General features: G+C 53.2%; 1 protein-coding gene across 6 annotated transcripts in view; it reads left to right on the forward strand.

Moving 5' to 3' along the window:
- The window catches only part of SYNE3 (spectrin repeat containing nuclear envelope family member 3), a 103,781-nt gene that overhangs the window by 76,334 nt on the left and 7,975 nt on the right, over positions 1-19,472 (forward strand). For 5 of the 6 annotated variants that reach the window (XR_014148305.1, XR_014148307.1, XR_014148308.1 and 2 more), the window contains exon 17: positions 650-688. Coding sequence is in view for 2 of the 6 variants with exons in the window: in XM_081829987.1 (XP_081686113.1) it covers positions 650-688 (39 nt within the window). In the remaining 4 variants the exon portion in view is untranslated. Of the gene's footprint in view, positions 1-649; positions 689-10,326; positions 12,949-19,472 lie in introns of those variants that run through there. The other variant, XM_006748398.3, reaches the window with a different exon arrangement.

The raw sequence follows: 19,472 nt of genomic DNA on the forward strand, positions 1-19,472 counted from the left end.
TTTTTTTTAAAGATTTTATTTATTTATTTGACAGAGAGAGACACAGTGAGAGAGGGAACACAAGCAGGGGGAGTGGGAGAGGGAGAAGCAGGCTCCCCGCAGAGCAGGGAGCCCGATGCGGGACTCGATCCCAGGACCCTGGGATCATGACCTGAGCTGAAGGCAGTCGCTTAACCAACTGAGCCACCCAGGCGCCCGAGTCATGAGAGCCTTTATGAAGTGCGATGTCCTCGTAACAGCCCTATAAAGGAGATGCTGTTGTTATTCCCCGAGAAGCGACGGGGAAACTGAGGCACAAGGGTTAGCCCCAGATGGGGGGCCGTTGAGATGGCCTCCCCAGACGCCAAGCTTTGGCGCTCCAGCTCCGCGGTCCCTGCAACAGCCATGCTGGCCACTAGGTGTCAGTGCAGCCCCGGCCTCGTGGCCGCCCGCCCAGGCCTTCCCAGACGGAATCCCACCTGGGCCTGAAGTGCGTTAAAAAGCTCATTAAATCGAATCACCTGCTGGTTCAGCCTATCCAGATGACCAGAAGTTTTAAAGAAACACTCCCCTGACAGAATGAATATTCCATTACAGGCTCTGTTGGGATTTGAGTTTCACTCACTTAACGTCTTTTTTCCCCTTTTCCTCTCCTTCCCGAAAATAACAGACACAGAGTTCTCCAGGGGAGCCGACTGGATTCCAGAAGGTACCGTGTCTGCCATCTGCTGCACACGCTAGAGGGCAGGGCGTCTGGAGGCTGGTAGGCCTGCGATGCTGAAGCCAGATTCCTGGGCTTTCTGGAAGGTTCCATGAGGTCCGAGGCACATTTTATGGGCAGTGAGTTCTGGGCTGCCCTGTGCTGGGCCCCGGGGCCCTTGGGAAGACCCAGGAGGGTGCAGAATGTACTCAGCTGTGACACACCCATGATAGAGGAGGGACCCTGGAGTTTTTCATGCAAAACCAGGACACGGTGGGGAATGGACGGTTATGTGGTGACAACGGGGTGCACACCAGGACTGTCCCAGGAAACCCGGACCATTCCGGGCACACTGGATCGTGCGGCCCCCTGAGTGGTGACGGGCGTCTGGGGCATGGCGGCGGGGGGGACAGAAGAGGAAAGGGGAGTTGTGCCTTTCCTGTCCTACCAGCAGGTGCTTGCACTCGGGCCCGCTGAGAAGTGCTCAGAGCCACTCCCGTGGTGCTTGCAGGCCAAAGCAGTCACAGTAACAGCATTAATAATGCTAATGAGTAACAATTATTATTACTCGAGATGCCAGGTAGTGCCCGTCCACTCTGTGCCAGGAACCGTGCTAAATCATGGTCAGGGCATCTCATTTAACTGTCCCATCAACGCTCAAGAGGTGTTACTCCCTCCGCTTAAGCACGAGGAAACGGAGCCACGACAGGATTGGAATCCCTCGTTCGGCCCAGGCGTGCGGCTTCTGGGTGGTCTCTGGCCTCTGGCTCCAGAGCCCACATCTTGACTTTCCACACTGTGCCTTGGAGACGGCATCCTGGGGGCCTGGGGGGTATCCCTGCTTCAGAGAAAACCCAGTGTAAGTTGATGTCACCTTTTCCAAGAGAACACACTTGTTTCCCTGCCAAGCCCTGGCCGGTAACGAAGTGAGCCTTCGGCGTGCTCTGCCCCAAAGAGCTCTGGGTTCCTCAAGATCCCTAATGCCATGGAATCTGTTTCCAGGTGCTTTGCACACCAGGATTTCTTCTTGGTCTCCAGCGAGGGGTTCACGTCTCACATCTGCAGGGCAGTGGGTGTCCCCTGGACTGGGTGGGGCCGTCACAAGACCAACGCTATGCTTTGGACCCGGCGTCAACTAGCCTTGTGGCTTTGGGCAAGTTGTTTGCCTCTCGGGGCTTACGTTCCCCATCTGGAAAATGGAATTATCAATGCTGACTTTCCTTCCTTCATGTATGAATGTGGAAGATCATGTGAACGATTGTAGAATTCTTCAGAGAGACTAGAGGCCTGGTTTTCCCCCCAATTTAGAATAACACAGAGCCTCCCCCAAGAAATGGGGAAGAGCATCAGGAAGGATGGGGTGGCTCCCACAGTCTAGCCTCGTGGCTCCTGGTGGCCTCCACACTTTAAGCCCCTCCCTGGGGAGCCCCCATCTGATCTGGAGTTCCTGGGTGGAATCAGTGGGAGTCATGTCTGGGTCCCCTGATGCCTTGCACACAGTGAGTGCTCACTGAATGTTTCTGAGTAGGGGGACACATGGCTGGGGGCACCAGGCCTCTAGACCAGGCTCAGTTTCCTGGCAGCCTGTGATTGGCTGAATGTGGAGTGTCCACAGCCTTGTGTTCATTTGCTGTCTGTCATTCATTCATTCATTCACTCATTCCACAAGGATTTACTGAGCACCGACTTTGTGCCAAGCACTGATTCGGGCACTTGGGATCCATCAGTGAGCACAAGAGCAGAGACCCACCCCAGTGGACCGCGTGTCCCAGCTGGGTGGAGGGTGCCTGGGAGGAAGGGTTCACACGTCTAGCTGGTGGTGCTCCGCACAGCGGCGCGTCTCTGGGGCAGGGGCCCCAAAGGGCAACGGCGGATTCGGGTCTTTATAACAGGTGTTGTCCATGACCAGCAGAGGTTGGGCACAGTTTTGTAGGGTCTGCAAAACAGGCAGGCTCTACATGGCTAAGAAAAAATGTGCTTATTCGGTCTCTGGGTAAAATAATTGGGTGTGTGAAAATTTGAGTTCGGTGCTTGCTGGCTGGCTTTTGCTAAGCCCGCTGCAGAGAAGTAAGCAGCCTACAAGCCAGTGTGCAGAGGCCATCTTGGGATCACTTATGTGACAGCTTAAGCACAGATTTCTGGGTCCCACCCCGAGTGTTTGATTCACTGGCGCTGAATCTCTACTCTGAGAACCACAGCTCTGCGCCCTGGATCTGAATCTAGGACCCACCGTTACTGTGTGTTCCTGTTGACGAGTCCCTCAGCCCGTTTTGCACAGAACAGAATGAGGGTCCACCGAGCTAAGGGTAGGCAGAGTTCTTGTAACAACTGCGCACAGTAGGTTCTTAATTGCCATGTAAATGGGGCCCCAAAGACTTCTTTGGACACCGCACCTGCTTATCTTTCTGCGAACCAAGGGAGCAGTGACGCTTCTGAGGGTGGGGGGATTCTTCCCTTCGGTTTGGTTCTTGTGCTCGGTGTGTGGGCATGTGCGTGCGTGCACTGTGCACAAACACACAAACACACACGCACGCAGGCCTGACAGGCAGAAAATAGACTCTGTCTTCAGGCGTTGTAATCTTGCCAACCTAAAAACATTTCGTATGTGATTTTTAATCCAAAAGAAAGAAAAAAAACCTGCCCCAAAGCTAATTATTTATGAGCAGTTGGTTCTCCACACTTTTTTTCTTTCTCTGCGTGCACCGAGTCATTGAAAGCTCCAGCGACGTCAATGGCTTCAGCCTGCTTGTTTGTATAAACACAATAATTAAGATTTATTAAATTTGCAGCTTCCTACACACTTGCCAGCTCAATGCCACCGGATCCGCGTGCCTGCAGCCTTCAGACACATGAAATGTAATTGCTTTTTAAATTGTAACTGGGCCGTGAGTCACCTGAATTTCTGCATTGGCCCCGGGGAAGTGGGGTGCAGTCCTTCTTGTGACAAACTTTGCGTTGAAGAGCAGATTTGCAAGGGTTTCTGGTGGCTTGGGTCAGCTGGAGCAGGGCCAGTGCCCCGGTTTGCAGGAGTGGAGAGCAAACGCCTCCCGTGCACGCTGTGGACCCTGGCGCAGCCCCAGATGCTGAGCGACCCAAAGTTGCATTTTATTTCCTTGATCATATTGTGTAGGTCTTAAGACTAGTGATTTTTCACATTTTCACATTTCTGGAATTTGGGCGACTTACTACGGTCTACTCCTCTCAGCGAGGATTTGGGCTTGCTTCCCTCCGCCACCCAGGACGCTCTCCACCTGAGATTTCTCTAAATGGAAAATCTTTGCTTGCAGGTGGTGTCCTGTTTTGTTTTCCTTTGGCTCACACTGATTGTGTAAACTCAGACACCCGGCCTCTGGGAGCTCCAGCCTATGGCTCACATTCGCAGGGAAGAATTCCCCTCGCTTCACCCAGTGCCAAGATCATACCTCATATTTCCTTGCTTCCCCTTTCTGGGAGGTGGGATTACTCCTCGTTTCCCCTGAAAGGGAAGGCACGGCCCCTCGGCGCCCCAGCTTTAGGTGGAGTCTCTCGTCAGCTGCCCCATCTTGGTTGGTTCTGTCCTTCCTGAGTGGTTTGTAAAATAATGACACACCTCACAATTGGCATTCCAGATCAGATGAAAAACTCAGATACTAAATCTAAGGAAGCCTTTGTGAGTTCTCCATGTTAGATGGTAACTTTCTCTCTCGGTAAGTATGATTTTTTAAAAATCTCTCCTGTGTGCTAGGTACTATGCTGGAACACACACGTGCCTGGCCTTTGCCACTCAAAACCACCTTTTTTTTAGTGGGAGGAGCGTGGCCTCTTGGCCCCTTCTCCATATGTGACAAAGGGCCCAGTTCAGGTGGGGACAGAGGAGATGTCACTTGGCTTTGTCCCCGTGTGATTCACTGTGCAACTTTGGGGGCTAAATTTGGCTCTTTCTTGGTCAAAGGGCTGGGCTTGGATGGGACCACGCAGTCTCTGACCTTGAAAAGGAGAGAGCCCCGGACGGGCCTCCACCCATGTGCTGTGTTATCCCAGGGCCCTGTCTGTCCATCCGTCCACCGAGCCCAGAAGCAACAAGCTACCGCCGATGTAGGAAAGAGTCTACGCTAACCCTTCGGACATCAAGTTTTTGAAACTTGTCTTTGACTTCAGAAATCCAGACAAGTTCATCTCTATGTGCTCTATTTCTTCATCCTCCCGTCACCCAGCCCACTTGCCTTCTGCGCCACCTACTCATCCCTCCCCCACCCAGCCCCTGGCAACAATGGATTGTTCTACTGTCTCCGTAGTTATGTCTTTTCCAGAACATCATAGAGTTGAAATCAGACAGTATGGAGCCTTCTCAGATCGGCTTCTTTCATTTGATAATATGCATTTAAGTTTCCTGCCTGGTTTTGGGGTTGCTTGATAGCTCATTTCTTTTTGTACCGAGTCATATTCTTTCGTACTAATCTTCCACTTCTGGTCTTTTTTATAGACCTCTTTCCTCCATGCTGGATCCAGTCCAGGGTCACCCAGTGCATTCACTTTGTACATCTCTTTGGTTTCCTCTAGGCTAGAACTAGTCTTCCGTTTTTCTTGACCTTGACCTTGCGTCCAGGTCAGAGATTTTCTAGGATGTCCCTCAAGGCACATTTCCCTGGTATTTCCTTGCGATTGCAATCGGGCTGTGCATTTCTGGCAGGAATGTTGCAGAAGGGATGCTATGTTCTTGGTGCATCTTACTGGGAGACCCACAGTGTCGCTGTGGCCCCAACATCGCTGATGCTAACTCTGACCACGTGATTAAGGGGGTGCCTGCCAGCCTTCTCCCCCATACAGTGCTGTCCTTTCTTTTGTAATTAATAAGTCATCTCTGCGGCTGCTAGAGACACTGGACGTACAGTGCCTCTTTCTTCAGTGGTTGTATCTACGGGGTTTTCTGCAGCCATCTGGGCAGTTCCTTCTGCTGCCGCGGCTTTGTTTCCAGGCCTCCCACTCTCTTGGGTCCATCTCTCCAGTCCAGGTCTCCTTTCTGACTTCAGTCCCAAAGGCCCACCCACCTGCTGGACATCTACTTGGGAGTCCCACAGACCCTCAGACTCAGCATGTCCAGAGATAGCCTCATTGTATTCCCCGCACCCAACCAAGCCCCAGTCCCCATATCAGTGAAAAACATCATGACCACCCACTTTCCCAAGCCGGATGCCTCCGGGTCATCCCAGACCCTCACCAACCTTGGTTCTGGTCCTAAGCTCAGAGCCTGGTCATGGATGGATCTCAGATGAGGAATGATGAGGGAAGGAAGGAAGGGAAGGGAAGGGAGCCATATGCCCGTACATCTGCTCCCAAATGAGGCTCGCATCCTTACTTGAGTAATGACAAAATCTCTCCTCACTCCGGTCGTCGATCCAGAGGTCCTTCCCACCAACTAACTAAACCACCTCCAAAAGGCCAGCTCAGATGATGTCATCTCCCATCTCTCTCCAAAACCAACTCAAGGTTTTGGAAAGATACAGTCTGTGGCCTGACCATCATGTGCAGAGCCACTCAGGAAGGAGATAAAATGAACCCAGCCCCACCCCAGCCACTGCCGTCCTGTCCCTGCGTGGAACTGTCCAGAACCCCTGAGGTCTCACGGGAAGTGAATCTGGGGCTGTAACTCGGTGCTTTGGCAGCGAGCAGTCAGTGAAGACATTATCACAGGCATGGCGAGCAGGCCCTGGCCCAGGAAACCCTGGCCACCCTAAGACTCACCGGCGCAGTTGGGGAAATGCAGTGGGCCCCAGACACGGCCCCCTTCTGAGGGAAACCCAGGGAGAGGAAGCCAGCCAGCGTGTGGTGCCTTCAGGGACTGGAGAAATTGCTAGTGACGGCTTCGTGGTGGCCATCTTGAATTGCCGGGGGAAAGCTGGCCCCTACCCATCCCTCTTGGTGCTGGCCTGGAAGCATCTCTGTGGTGGTGAAACCCCACCCAGGAAAGCCCTGAAGGCCCCGGTGGTGACGCAGTGTGACTTCCACACTGGGGGCCCCAGCTCGGGGTGGGACCAGATTCAACAGATGTAGGCTGACTGACACCTCGGGCCCGGGGTGACTCTCATTGTTGGTGTTGTGGCTGAGTTGTTTCTTGTGAGAACACCATGTGGGATGGTGGGCAGAGCCTGGGCGTGGAACGATGTGGTGAGGGAGGCTGTCTGTGTGACCTTGGCCTGGTTCCTTTCCCGTTGACTCAGCTCCTTCCTCTGGGGAATGGGCGGGGCGGGGAGAACTGAAAGCTGCTGGGCCTGGGGGCTGTGTCCAGGGTGTTCATCAATGGCAGAGCATCTGGACAGTGGGAAGAGCCACAGCCAGTGGCCAGCGAGGATCTGTGTGGTTACCCCATGGACACCAAGGGAGGAGCAGACAGTCAGACATGCAGGAAGGGAAGGACTCTTTCATTCCCTATTTCATTCATTCAGCACATATTTGTTGAGCAAATGAATGTGGACCCTGCCTCCGAGGAGTCAAGGGGACCATGGGCTTTAATCAGTCATCCAAAGGGAAGGTATCGGGGCTATGAAAATGTATAATGGGGCTAGTTTTTGGTCTACAGCAGGGGAGGTGCCCCTGAGGAAGCCACTCACAAGCTGAAACTAGAGTGATCAGTAGGAACTAATTAGGTGCATTGGGAAAAGGAGGGAGATTAGTATTCCAGACAGAAGGGATAGCCTGTGCAAAGGCCCAGTGGCGGGAGGACATGAGGGCCTTTGAGGGGACAAGAGATGGCATTTAAGGAGGGTGGTGCTTTTCTCTCTGATGGGCCTGAGGAGATTGGTGGTGCCTGATCCCTGGCACCACCAGGTAGAGGGGGAAGCTTGTGGGGCTGTAGGAGCAGCTTATCTGCCCCAGTATCCACCAGTTAGAGGAGGAAGGGAGTGAGCATTTACTGAGCATAGCATGCATTGTCTCATTTATCCTTCTAACTCTGGTAGGCAGGCATCATCCCTCCCTTTTCCCCAACACATGAAGGAACTGCGGCTCAGAGAGACTGAATGACCTGTCCTAGGTTATACAGCTAGGAAGTGCCAGAGCCAGGGTAGAACCCAGAACTCGATACCTTTTCTTTTCCCCCACGTCACCTTTCATCCAAGGTAGAAGATTAGGTCACATTTACTATGATAAACTCGTCTTGCCTGAACTCCTCAAAACTCTCGAGTCTCAGGTCTGTGTGAGACCTTGAAGGACTTCCAAGCATTTAGTTACCCTACCCTATTTCCTCCCCCCCACCATGTGCTGTCGACCCCCTGCTTCCATACCCTAAGGGATTGGGAGTGTATTGCTTCCAGAGGAAGCCCCTTCTCTTTCGGATAGTTCTAACTGGGTGGAACACAGGTAGTACTTTCTCTGGGGAAACTGAGGCACAGAGCAGCTCCCAGATCTGGGAAGAGCTGAGATTGTCAACTTCTTTGTTGGCTTCTAGAAAGGTAGTTCATGCCTCTGTGTGTGTGTGTGTGTGTGTGTGTGTGTTTTCTAAACATCTGAGCGTCATTTTAAAATGTATCTCTTATTTCAAAGAGCATTTCAGAATCCAGGTCCCTCAAAGTGAAAATGTGAGCTCTAAGTGAACAGCCACTGGGAGTCTTTTGAAAAAAGACCACCCCTTGTCAACACTTGTCAATGCAAACACACTTAGGACCTTCAGAGATGTTTTCTCCGGAGGATCCTGGCCAAGGCACTGTTCCTCACTTAAATAAGCAGAATGCTAGCTCTGCGAATGCAGGTGTAAACAAACAGGACACTGTAAACAGATTTTGCATTTGGGAGACCATTAATTATAGGGTTTTAGTTTAGTGTAATGCCAGGCTAGCGTGGGCCTGCAGCATGTTGTTCTCTTTTCCTTTCTCCTGGGTGGGTCAGAGATTTGGAATCAGATAGAGTCAATTGACATGTCAAGGAGTCAAGTTAGAGTCCACACAGGCTGAGGCAGCCGCACGTGAACCAGGCAGGTGCCAGGGAACAGAGCACGGGCCAACTAGGTCTGACCCTGCCCGGCAGCTGTGGGAACTCATGCTCACTCAGCTGCTCGGGTGACTTACCTTCCCCCACTCCTAGAGTCCCTGCTGATACCAGTGCAGCCAGGAGGGCCTCTCCACCGTGTGGGTTGTAAGAAGTCTGGTTTTGCAAAATCAGTGTCGAAGGGCTTCGGTGAGTGAGAACATTTGAGGCTGGAGGCATAGGGTCAAGTGTTATCAACCAGGAGGAGATCGTTGGGGCAGGAGGTAAGGTGACTCAGGTGTGAGAGCTAGAGAGTCAGAAGTGCCCAGGCCACAACCCCCCCAGGAACACCCCCATTCAGCCATGCTTCCTCATCACATCAGCAGTGCCATTGCCATCATCATCCTCGCCATCATCATCACCACCACAACCATCGTCATCATCCTCACCATCATCACCATCACCACCTTCATATCACCATCACTGCCGCCATCCTCACCACCATCCTCACCATCATCATCATTGTTATCCTCACCATCATAATCATCACCACCGCATTATCATCATCCTCACCATCCTCACCATCATCACTATCATTGCCATCACCACCACCACCGTCACCATCATCCTCATGCTATCACCATCACCACCACCACCATTATCATATCCACCATCATCACCACCACCGTCATCATCTTCACCATCACCATCCTCATCATCTTCACCATCACCATCACCACCACCACCATTATCATATCCACCATCATCACCACCACCGTCATCATCTTCACCATCACCATCCTCATCATCTTCACCATCACCATCACCACCACCACCATTATCATATCCACCATCACCACCACCACCGTCATCACCTTCACCATCATCATTTTCCTCACCATCATCACCATCACTTGACTGTAGCTTTGGATTCCTGGAGGGTGACCCTTTGTTTCTTCAGGGGGCCAAAAGATACATTCTACAATAATAGTCCTACTAGTAAAAGCTTATATACTTTTAAATTGGTACATAAATATACTTTGAGTCTTCTCTACAGCCTGGCAAATGGGGGTAGGTGTTTTATCCCCATCTTGCAGAGAAGGAAACGGCCCAGAGAGGTTATTGACTCTCCCAAGGTCACGTAGATACTGTGTGACAGAGTCTACGTTGGAACCTAGTCAGCCAGGTTCCTAAGAGGTAGGCCTCTGCCCTGCACCATGCTGTATTTTGGCCACGGGACCTCTACTTCCCTGAGTCCCCAGCTCTTGGGCCTGCACTCTTTGGCAGTGAGGACATCCCATGAGGCCACAACCCAACCAGTCCCTCTAGACTTTAGGAAATGTCTTTTGGCCACTTTCATGGATGTTGCCGCAAGGAAGTTCATTAGGCATTTGGACCTGCGTGCCTGGCCTTCGGGTGATATTGGTGGTGTTGACGGTGAAGGTAGTGATGAAGAAGGAGGAGAAAGTGATGCTGAAGAGCATGATGATAAACATGGTGGTACCTTTCATACCTTGAATGATTTGAGAAAACCAGAGATCTTTGTTTCTGGCAAAATTGACATTAGCCCCACTTCACAGTCAGGCAAACTGAGACCCGCGCGGTCAGACAGTCAGTCAGCCCAGGGACTCTGCTTGCCTAGCGTCCCCCTCGCCCTCCCCTCCCACTCAGGGCCCCTGCGCCCACTCACACCTGCCTTTGTTCTGCAGAGTCTGCGGTGGCCGGCGCGGTGGCGAGGACTCCGCTCCCTCTTCCCGAAGGTGTGCCGCGTGGCGCTCCCCCTGCAGCTCCTGTTCTTACTCTTGCTGCTCTTCCTGCTCCCCGTCGGGGAGGACAGCCGCAGCTGCTCCATGGTCAACAACTTTGCCAGCTCCTTCAGGCTCATGCTCCGCTACAGCGGCCCGCCGCCCACCTGACCCCAGGCGGCCCCTCTCCATCCCTCCGCTCTCCCCAGCACTGCTTCGGGGGCTGCGGAGGCAGGCGGCCGACGGACACGTACTCTACTGACGTTCTCCAAAGAAAACCACTTTTTATACGGTGTCGTCTTAGTCTATTTATACAGAAGCTGTCCTGTGTGTGACTAGGGGATACTGGATAGAATTTTTATAGCCTCTGTATGTAGATGCTCAGTCTTTATCGTTTCATATATGATGTCTCTTTGTGGGGGGCGGATTCCTAGCACTTTGTGGGTCCAGTGGGATTGGGTGGCATTTTGCCTTGGTCTGCAGTCCCCCTCCTCCCCTGCCCTGAAAAGCAGGAGCAAATAACATGTCACTTATGGCCACCGCTTGCCCGGAAGCCAAGCCCCGAGCCCAGCTGTTAGTGAGAAGACCCCTGAGCTGCGGACGTGGAAGAGCCACGCAGGCCCTCCCTCGGCGCCCGGTTACTCTTGCTTTAGGCACAGTGAGGACAAAGGACAGCAGCTTAGACTCTGTGGGTTGGAAGCAGAAGCGGTGATTATCGAAGGCGGGCCTGGTGACAGCAGTGACAAGTGACAAGTGATAGAGTGGTATCAAGGAAGGAAAAGAAGAGCTATAGCGAGCAGACCCAGAGCAATGAAACAGCACACAGCAGGGGGCTCCGTGGGCGGGGGCGGGAGCGCTAACCACAACCCCCCGCCCCCCCAGCCTCCCATAGCACAGAGTGACAGTGGAGGTCCGCGGCCATGACACTGATCCGAAGGCACGCTGAGCTGGGGCCCCACGTGCTGTGTGCAAGGAGAAGGGAAGGAGAGTAACTTAGTCGCGGGAGTCTTCATGCAGAATGGGGAGCGCGCTGTGTGCGGCACCCCCAGGAAGATGCGTCCCTTCTGTTGCTCTCTGCTTTTTCACGGTCTGCGACTCAAGCCGAAGGGCCAGAAGGGGAGCAGCTGGGAGGCCAGGCACCAGGGATCGAGGGTCCAGGACAGAGATCAGAGATGGACCTTGGAGCTGAGCCTGTCTGCGGGGCTCTGCCTCTTCCTCCCCAGAGAAGGGACTTCAGAGAGGGGCGGGTCTTCTGGGCCCCGAGTGTCCCACACATGGCCTCACAAGGGGCCATGGCCCAGGCCGCCCCAGACCCCAAAGGAGGCTCCCTCTGGGCAGGGCAAGGCTGTTAATCTCCCTGCAGCCCCTAGGGAGGGGCCCTGCGCTGGGCCCTGAGGCCAGAAACATGTCCCTTCCTCCCCAGGGAATTTTGGATGGCTCCTAAGGGCGTTATAACTGGATCGTGTTTTTCCTCAATCAACACTAAGTGTCCTTTCAGAAAACGCCTAGTGCCCATTCTTTACAAACTGACTTCGTCTGTAGGAGACCAAGACGGGGTCCTGCAGGCCTTTGGGGTCACAAAGTGTCCAGACCCAGAAAGGCCCTGTAAAGGGAGGGAAACGGGGGATCCAGGAGGGTCCTGACTGCCGGCACCAAGCCCCTTCCCGCAGCACTCCTGCACACTCAGCTCCTCCCTCTCCAGCGGCCGAGGAGGGCCGGAACCCAGGCTTCCCTGAAACTCAGAGGAGCTGGACATTCACAGGCAGGCAGATGGTACTGCCCAGAAGAGGTCTTGGTTCGCACTCACACTTTTCTCCAGATACCAGGAAACCGAGCCACAAGACCATTCTCCAGGGACCACTGCCGTGGAAAATCAGGGCTGAGTGAGCCAAGGCCTTGGGCCCAGCTGGCCAAGCCCAGGTGCTCACTGGGCCGTGCGGGTCTGGTGCTGGAAGGTCAGACTATGGCAGGGCCTACGAGCAATCTCCGTTCCCACGCTCCCACTTTGCAGGCAGGGAGGCTGAGGCCCAGAGAGGGGAGGAACTTAGCCATGGCCACACAGCGAGAGGCAGGAAGGCCAGACAGAGCCAGGCACCCCCACCCCCAGGCTCACTGTAGCGGGAACCCCCATGTCAGGAGCTCCATCAAGGAGCAGGTGCTCCAGGCGAAGGCTGCTGTGTCCCCTGTGGCCCATGTCGGGAAGGGGGGATCTGCACTGTGCAGGCTGTTGGCCGGGAGGGGCGGGAGTGGAGAATGTCTCTGCATATTTTTTAAACTTTGATAAGGAGGCCATAGAGCCTGCTTGTTTGCATAACTTTTTTAAAAGAGAATTGATATTTTCATTACTTTCCTATAAATACAGTTGTGAAATAATAGCTCACTTGCTGGTGCTTGTCAAGTGTAATCTCTTCTGCTTAAAGTGGATGCAGACAGTTATGATTTTTATGACTTTCCAGCTTCCTGAACAACAACCGCAAAGAGCTTTCAAGTGCCATTTGAGAAAGGTGACCCAGTGGGACCTTGTGTGTTTATTTTTCCTCTGTCCCTAGAGTGAGAGTCGTGGAAAGAAATGTGAATATCATGGCACAGCCCAACTCTGTGTGTTTGTGTGTGTGTGTGTGTGAGAGAGAGACAGACAGACAGAAGGAAAGAGGGGGAGGAGGAAGAGGGGGGAGTATGGGAGTGGGAAGCAGAGGAAGAGGGGAAGAGGGGGGAGTATGGAGGGGATAGGAGGAGGAGAGAAGGGGGAGGGCAGAGGAGGAGGGGCGAGTATGGGAGGGGGAAGCAGAGGAGGGGAGGGGGAATATGGAGGGGGCAGGAAGAGGAGGAGGGGAGAAGAGGGAAGGCAAAGGAGGAGGGGGGAAGGGAGGAGGGGGGAGAGGAAAACAGTGAATATGATCAAAGGTGCCGGTCCCCTCCTCAGCTGCCCCCCACCGTGCCCATTCTCTTAGTCTGAACTCACGGGGAAAGTCCCATGCAGGACCCGAAGGTGAGGGGTGGGATGTGCGGGTGCGGACGGCAGGGGAGACTCAAGAGGAGCTCCACTTCGGAGCAGAGGGGACAATGGCATCCAAAACAAGAGTGCCTTCCGTTTGGTGCTTTCAGGTGCCCGGCCCCTTGGTAGGTGCTCTTTGCTCTGGATGTGCAAGCCCTCAAATGCTACATGTTTATTGTCACTTCTGTTCCTGGCGCAATTATTCATCTGCAGCCATGGGTCATGGTAGGAATTTGTGGTTGGAAATACCAAACTGAGAAGCCCACTTTTCCCCACTGGAGATTTTCTGAGTTGGAAATAAACATTCTAGTGATCGATTTGGCCAAGAATTAGGATAAGCTCTTGCCCCTCCCCACCTCCTGCCCACTGTTAGTCCCCAGAGCAGGGGCACTGAGGGACCCCCGAGGGAGGAAGGGAGGCTGTGCCTGGGGCGGACAGGGGATGAGGGGTCCAGGGTGTTCTGTGAATCCTGAGGAGCGGCTCACGCTGGTGGCAGCAAAGGGATGTCCAGTAAGCCTCTTGTGTCCCTGGCCCAGGCAGGATTGTGCCCTAATTCCCTCTCTCATGGGAACTCAGCTACTCCAGCGGGCCTCCCCCCACCCCACTCTTCTCAGCCAGTCTGACTGTCACCAGTCTGGGGCAGTACAGGAGAGGTGGTGAGGCCGTGAACTAGGAGCTCAGCACAGGCCCAGCACTAAATACACCGACACTTACTGCTCTTACTGCATCCAGGGCAGACACTGATAATAGATTACTGAGACCTTCCCCTCCCCCTCTCCAGCCCAAATGGACCTCAGAGTCCTTCTCAAAACCACTCCAGGCATGGGGTGCCTGGGTGGCTCAGTCGTTAAGCATCTGCCTTCCGCTCAGGTCATGATCTCAGGGTCCTAGAATCGAGCCCCGCATCAGGCTCCCTGCTCCGCGGGAAGCCTGCTTCTCCCTCTCCCCCTGCTTGTGTTCCCTCTCTCGCTGTGTCTCTCTCTGTCAGATAAATAAATAAAATCTTAAAAAAAAAAAAAAACCACTCCAGGCAGCTGCTGCCAATCAATCCATTGGTCATTCGAGAAAAACCTGTTTGACCTCCTTGCACCTGATACCCATCCCCGCAGAAAACTCAATTTTGGCCTCCTTTTTTTTTTTTTTAAATTAGGATGTTCCCAATCAAAAATTACTTTCCTTAGTTTAGTACATGGGTGATGCAAGCTAAGCCCAGAAAGCAGATAATGGGATGAATTACCAGATCGAACTTTCAAGGGAAGCAAAATGGAGTAGGAAATGCTAAATTACCTGGTTTTTCTAGTGTTCAGAGGTGGGAGGGCTTTTATAGACTGTCTTGTTCCAACCTGTGCCCATTTTGCAGGGGAGCAAACTGAGGTCCCAGCAGCTCCTGTCCACCCAGTGACTCAGGGAGTTAGGTCCAGAGCTGGAGACAGGTCTCACCGCATCAGATAACAGAATGACAGTGCTCAGTGCTGGACAGGGTGCAGACGGAGCTCTGCCGTTAACAGCTGGGTGACCTTGGGTGAGCACCCTGTCACCGTCCCTGCAACCATAAAAGGGGAAGTTAGCCCTGGAACCCCCTGTCCTGCTTGAGATGTTAGATATTCTCAGAAGATGGTGGTGGGAAATCCCTAGATTCAGTCCGGAATCTCAGAATCCCTCCTCCCACCAGCTTTGACTTAAACAACCAGGGACTTTGCTTTTCCCTCATCCTGAGAAATCTAGCCGGGTAGTTGTTGGCATCCTTTGCTCAGCTCAGGGATGTCAGAGCCAAGGATTCTATAGCTCTCTTTCCTTTCTTCGTGATTACCTCATGGCCCTAGGTGCTTGCCCTACCTCCGATTTTTCATCTGGGTTCCAGGTAGGAAGAGGGAAGATGAACAAGCTGAACCTGCCCTCCTTCCCGGAAGCTCCACCCAGAGACTTCTGTCCTCCATTGGTCAGACTGTGTCACATGGTTCCTTGACACCTGCAAGGAACCCAGGAACACGCCCCCCGGCGAAGCGGGCATCTCAGCAAGACAGAGGGTAGAGTGGGTTCAGGTGGCCCTTAGGTGGATGAGTGGGTAGCTGGATCCTCTGTGTCTCTGTCTCGTGCTCCACCAGAGAGTTCGGAGGCCTCCTGGTCACAGGAGTGAGAGCAGGTCGCGCTGCTGCCTACCCCTTGCACCACCAGTTGGCAGGGCTCTCTGGGTCCGTTGGGTCCTTATCCTCCCCAAGGTGTTTTGGGCATTCCTTCCCCACTCGGGGTGCTTCCAGGCCCACCTTTTTTAAGACCTGCGGACAGGCCGATGCATCACGTGCCCCTGCTTGCCTAGGCTGTGCTCCTCCCCAGTCCCGGCCCTGTCACCCAGGGCTAAGCTTTTGAGAACAGCTTTGTGTTTGGAAGGAGCCCAGGAAATTCATATTTGCTTTCATTGCTTCTGGAACATGAATTACTCCTGGGTGCAAATCCCGGAAAGAGGCGCTCTCTGAGCTTTTCCAGGCCAGCCCCCCACTTTCTAGCACAGGGGAAGGGAAATCACGGGGACACATCCACAGGTGGCCATGGGCACCTCTGGCAGAGGGCCAGATTCAAAGGACTGACACCAGCCATCAGTTCTCCCTCGGTTTCAATGACAAGAGAAATGCCTTCTGTCTGTCCAGGTGAGAAAGAGGAACTTGGGTTTTTTTGTTTTTTTTTTTTTGAGAGAGAGAGAGAGCATGAGCAGGGAGAGAGGCAGAGGGAGAGGGAGAAGCAGGCTCCCCGCCGAGCCAGGAGCCCGATGCGGGGCTCGATCCCAGGACCCTGGGATCATGACCTGAGCCGAAGGCAGACGCTTAACCATCTGAGCCACCCAGCTGCCCCAGGAGGAACTTGTTTTTAAAAGGGAATTTAAAAAACAAAACTCACAGCAGCGCACCCAGAGCCTTAGAGAACAGTCAGCCAGTTGAGCATCCCCCACCCACCCCGTGCCCGCCTGCTGGTTGTCATGGTAACATACCCGTGCTCACTGGTTGGTACCCAACCACCTTGTCCAGATGGGACAGTGAGCCTACGGAGGGATCTGTTTCCCCAAAGGGTCCGGGCTTCCAGGGATGCGGACCCTTAAGGTCAGCAATCAGGCCCCCGGCCCGCAGCCCCCCTGCCTGTTCTGAGAAGAAGAAGAGGGAAGAAACCTCCATTGAGGGCCTACAAGAGGGCCCTGACTCCTTCGAAAAGCCTGTGTTACGGGTCACGATCCTGTGGAAAGCAGAGCCCAGGGAGGGTTAGCGGCTTGCCGAAAAGCAACCAGAGTCCGCGAGTGGCCCGTTTGGGACTTGAACCCAGGGATGATGGGGTCCAGGCCTCTCCGTGGAACTCCAGCCTCAGCTGCCTTTCTGTTCTTGGTGGCCATGGGCTGCTGCTTTGGCAGCCAGTTACCGAGTAGAGGGTGACCCGGAGCAGGGGCTGCAAGGCTTTGCCCCAGGCCCACTCCCTCCAGGGAATTCTTCACCTCCCACTGACATCGGGAACAGGTACCACTGCGATGAGTGCCAGAGGCTGAGGACAGGTGCTTGTGTCCCCTGGAAGAACGGAGACAGGCTGCCTCTCACAGGGCGGGGATGGGGGGCACGGAGGGCGGACCAGAGTGGGCTTTGTGACGTCACTGCCCGAAAAGCTGCTCTGATTTCTTCTACTAGAGAAAAAAGAGGCGTTTTCTCTCTAGGGGCCATGCATGGTCTAGAAGTTTTATTGGCAAGGAAGAAGTGGACAGAGGCAGGTGTGTGTGTGTGTGAATGTGGTGTGTGTATACTATACACACATCTGCTCAGAAGCAGATGGGGCAGCCTGATTCCCAGCCCTGGGCTTCTGGAAAACAGACGCACCATGGTCTCTGGCAACCTCAGGATGACCGTGCTGGACCCAGGACATTTCCTCAGATAATAGCATTTTATACTTCTTCTGGAGCAGCTGTTTGTCCCCTGTCATTCTCCACACAAAGGGCAATGTCAGTTGACCCCTGAGATTCTCTGCCATCTGGAAATTTCCTTAAGCTGGTCTGGAAGTGATGCTCTCTCTTTCTCTTGGGACAGCTTGTGAAAGAGGAGTTAGCTCGAGGGGTCCTAGATTCACCCACGTCTCTCTTACTCTGTGTGTCTGTCTGTGTCTTTGTGTTTTAGAAGCCACGGGTGTTCATAAGGTGCCAGGGGCAGGAAAAATGGCAAGGTTCCAGTACCGGCTTTGGAGGAATGAATGCTTTCTCCCGCCATTTCAAGTCCAAGAGACCAAGCCTCTTGTTCCAAAGCCTGATGGATTCGTTAGTGTGTCTTGTCTCCTCTCCCAAGGAAGGGTCCAGGCCTCTGCAGAGCCCCACCTGGAGGCATCAGCCACATCCCTGCAGTCTCTCTACCCTCAGACAAATCCTCAGACAGATCCTCAGCTGCCCCATCTTTGCAACCTGACATTGACTGGCTGTTTACAGTGCTGGATTGGTCTGGTTAATGCAGTGTGGACCAGGCGAATGGCCTGGTGGAATGGGTGTGTGTGTGTGTGTGTGTGTGTGTGCGCGTGCGGGCCACGTAAGTGGGTTTTGGCATGAAAAGCAAGCTAACTTCACTGTTTAAAATGTTCTATTATGTAGACAGTATTCACGGGGACCATATCCACTCTCATCATATTATTTGTGATTGTAAAACACGCATTTGCAATAAATTAAGCTTTCTGGGAAGGCAAGCAGTATCGGAGCCAAGTGAGTGTCCTGAAACATGTGTGCTTTATCTCGGTTCACATCAAGTCCACAACCAGCCTAGAGCCTTCCCTGCTCAGGAGGGAGGGACGCGTGGCCTCTTCTAGTCTCTTCTCAGTACTGTGTTTCAAAGGCCCACTGACGTCCTCAGCCCCTTTCTGTTGTTCAAGTTGGAAGGAGCTGTGTTCTCAAAGACTGGCTTGATGTTTTTGTTGTTGCTTTATGTGTTTAAAAATGTATCTGCTTTATGTTTGGAAATAAAAATCTCTATTTTGGTCTATGAAGCATTGTGTGGTTTGGAAAACTCTTTCTGAAGTCGAGGGGTTTTGTCTGAAGAGGCTATGAGGAGAAAGAGGGTAGGTGGAGAGAGCTGACTGAATTTTAAATTCTGGCTTCTGGGCAGAGGCAGGGCCTGGTTTATGCAGAGGTTGACCTCAGGGCAATAGCGGTTCTCAGCTCGACAGGAACATCAGGATCACCCGGGAAGCATCTTCGCAAACATCACCAGCATCTCCCCCAGTGCTGGTGGGCTGTAATCCGGGGGGTTGGCCAAGTGGATTTTGAAAATTCCAAATGCACCGAGTAGAGAGGCGGCCCAAAACAGAGGCAGGCACCAGGCAAATAACAGAAGGCCCTCCCAGCACTTTGCTCCCACCCCTTGGATCAAAGCCCCACGTTGATGGTTTGTTTAACAAACAGTTCTTAGGTCTGGGGATCTGGTGTCTGAACCCACAGGGCACTGGGCGCTATCGCCAGAGAGGGTGCAGAGAAGGAGAAGGGGGGATACCATTCAAGGAGAGGTCTAAGAGACCAGTGGTGAACCCCGGACCCACCGCCAGTTAATGAAGCCTCCTAGCAATGGCCCTGACTTGCCAAGAAAAGGGGAATTTGTGTCCAGAACCTTCTGTTTACGAAGTGTACCCTTCAGTTTCAAACACTATCCACGAGAAGGCTTTAAAACAAAGGCTTTGCCTCTTGCATTATTTACTCCCCGCCCCAACCCCAAATTTTAAAAATCTGCTGTTAACTTCAATAAGTCTCGTAATACTTTGCCTGGTCTGTTATCTGAAGAAACCCTCGTCACTTACTGAGAGGAGAGAGAGAGAGAGAGAAGGACCTCTCAGGTGAGAGCAATGTGTCTGTAATCCCTCGCTCCTTCAGTGGCCGGTGGAAGGTTGAGACCAGGTTTTAGAGTGCGTGTTCATCTAAGTGGTGTCCAGAATTGTGAGTGAGAACGACTTGGAATCCTAGATGCAGGATCCGGTCCCGTGGCATGTGCCCTGGAGCTCAACACCATTCCGATCACTCCCTGAGCCTCTGACTTGGATGGGAGAGGCTGCTCTGTTAGAAGGGGGTCCTTGGTTTCCAAGGGGACCGGTGAAGTCCCCAGTGCCCCAGCTGGTGGCC

This window comes from Leptonychotes weddellii, chromosome 9, assembly GCF_054177405.1.
Source record: "Leptonychotes weddellii isolate Sample4059 chromosome 9, ASM5417740v2, whole genome shotgun sequence".
NCBI lineage: Eukaryota > Metazoa > Chordata > Mammalia > Carnivora > Phocidae > Leptonychotes > Leptonychotes weddellii.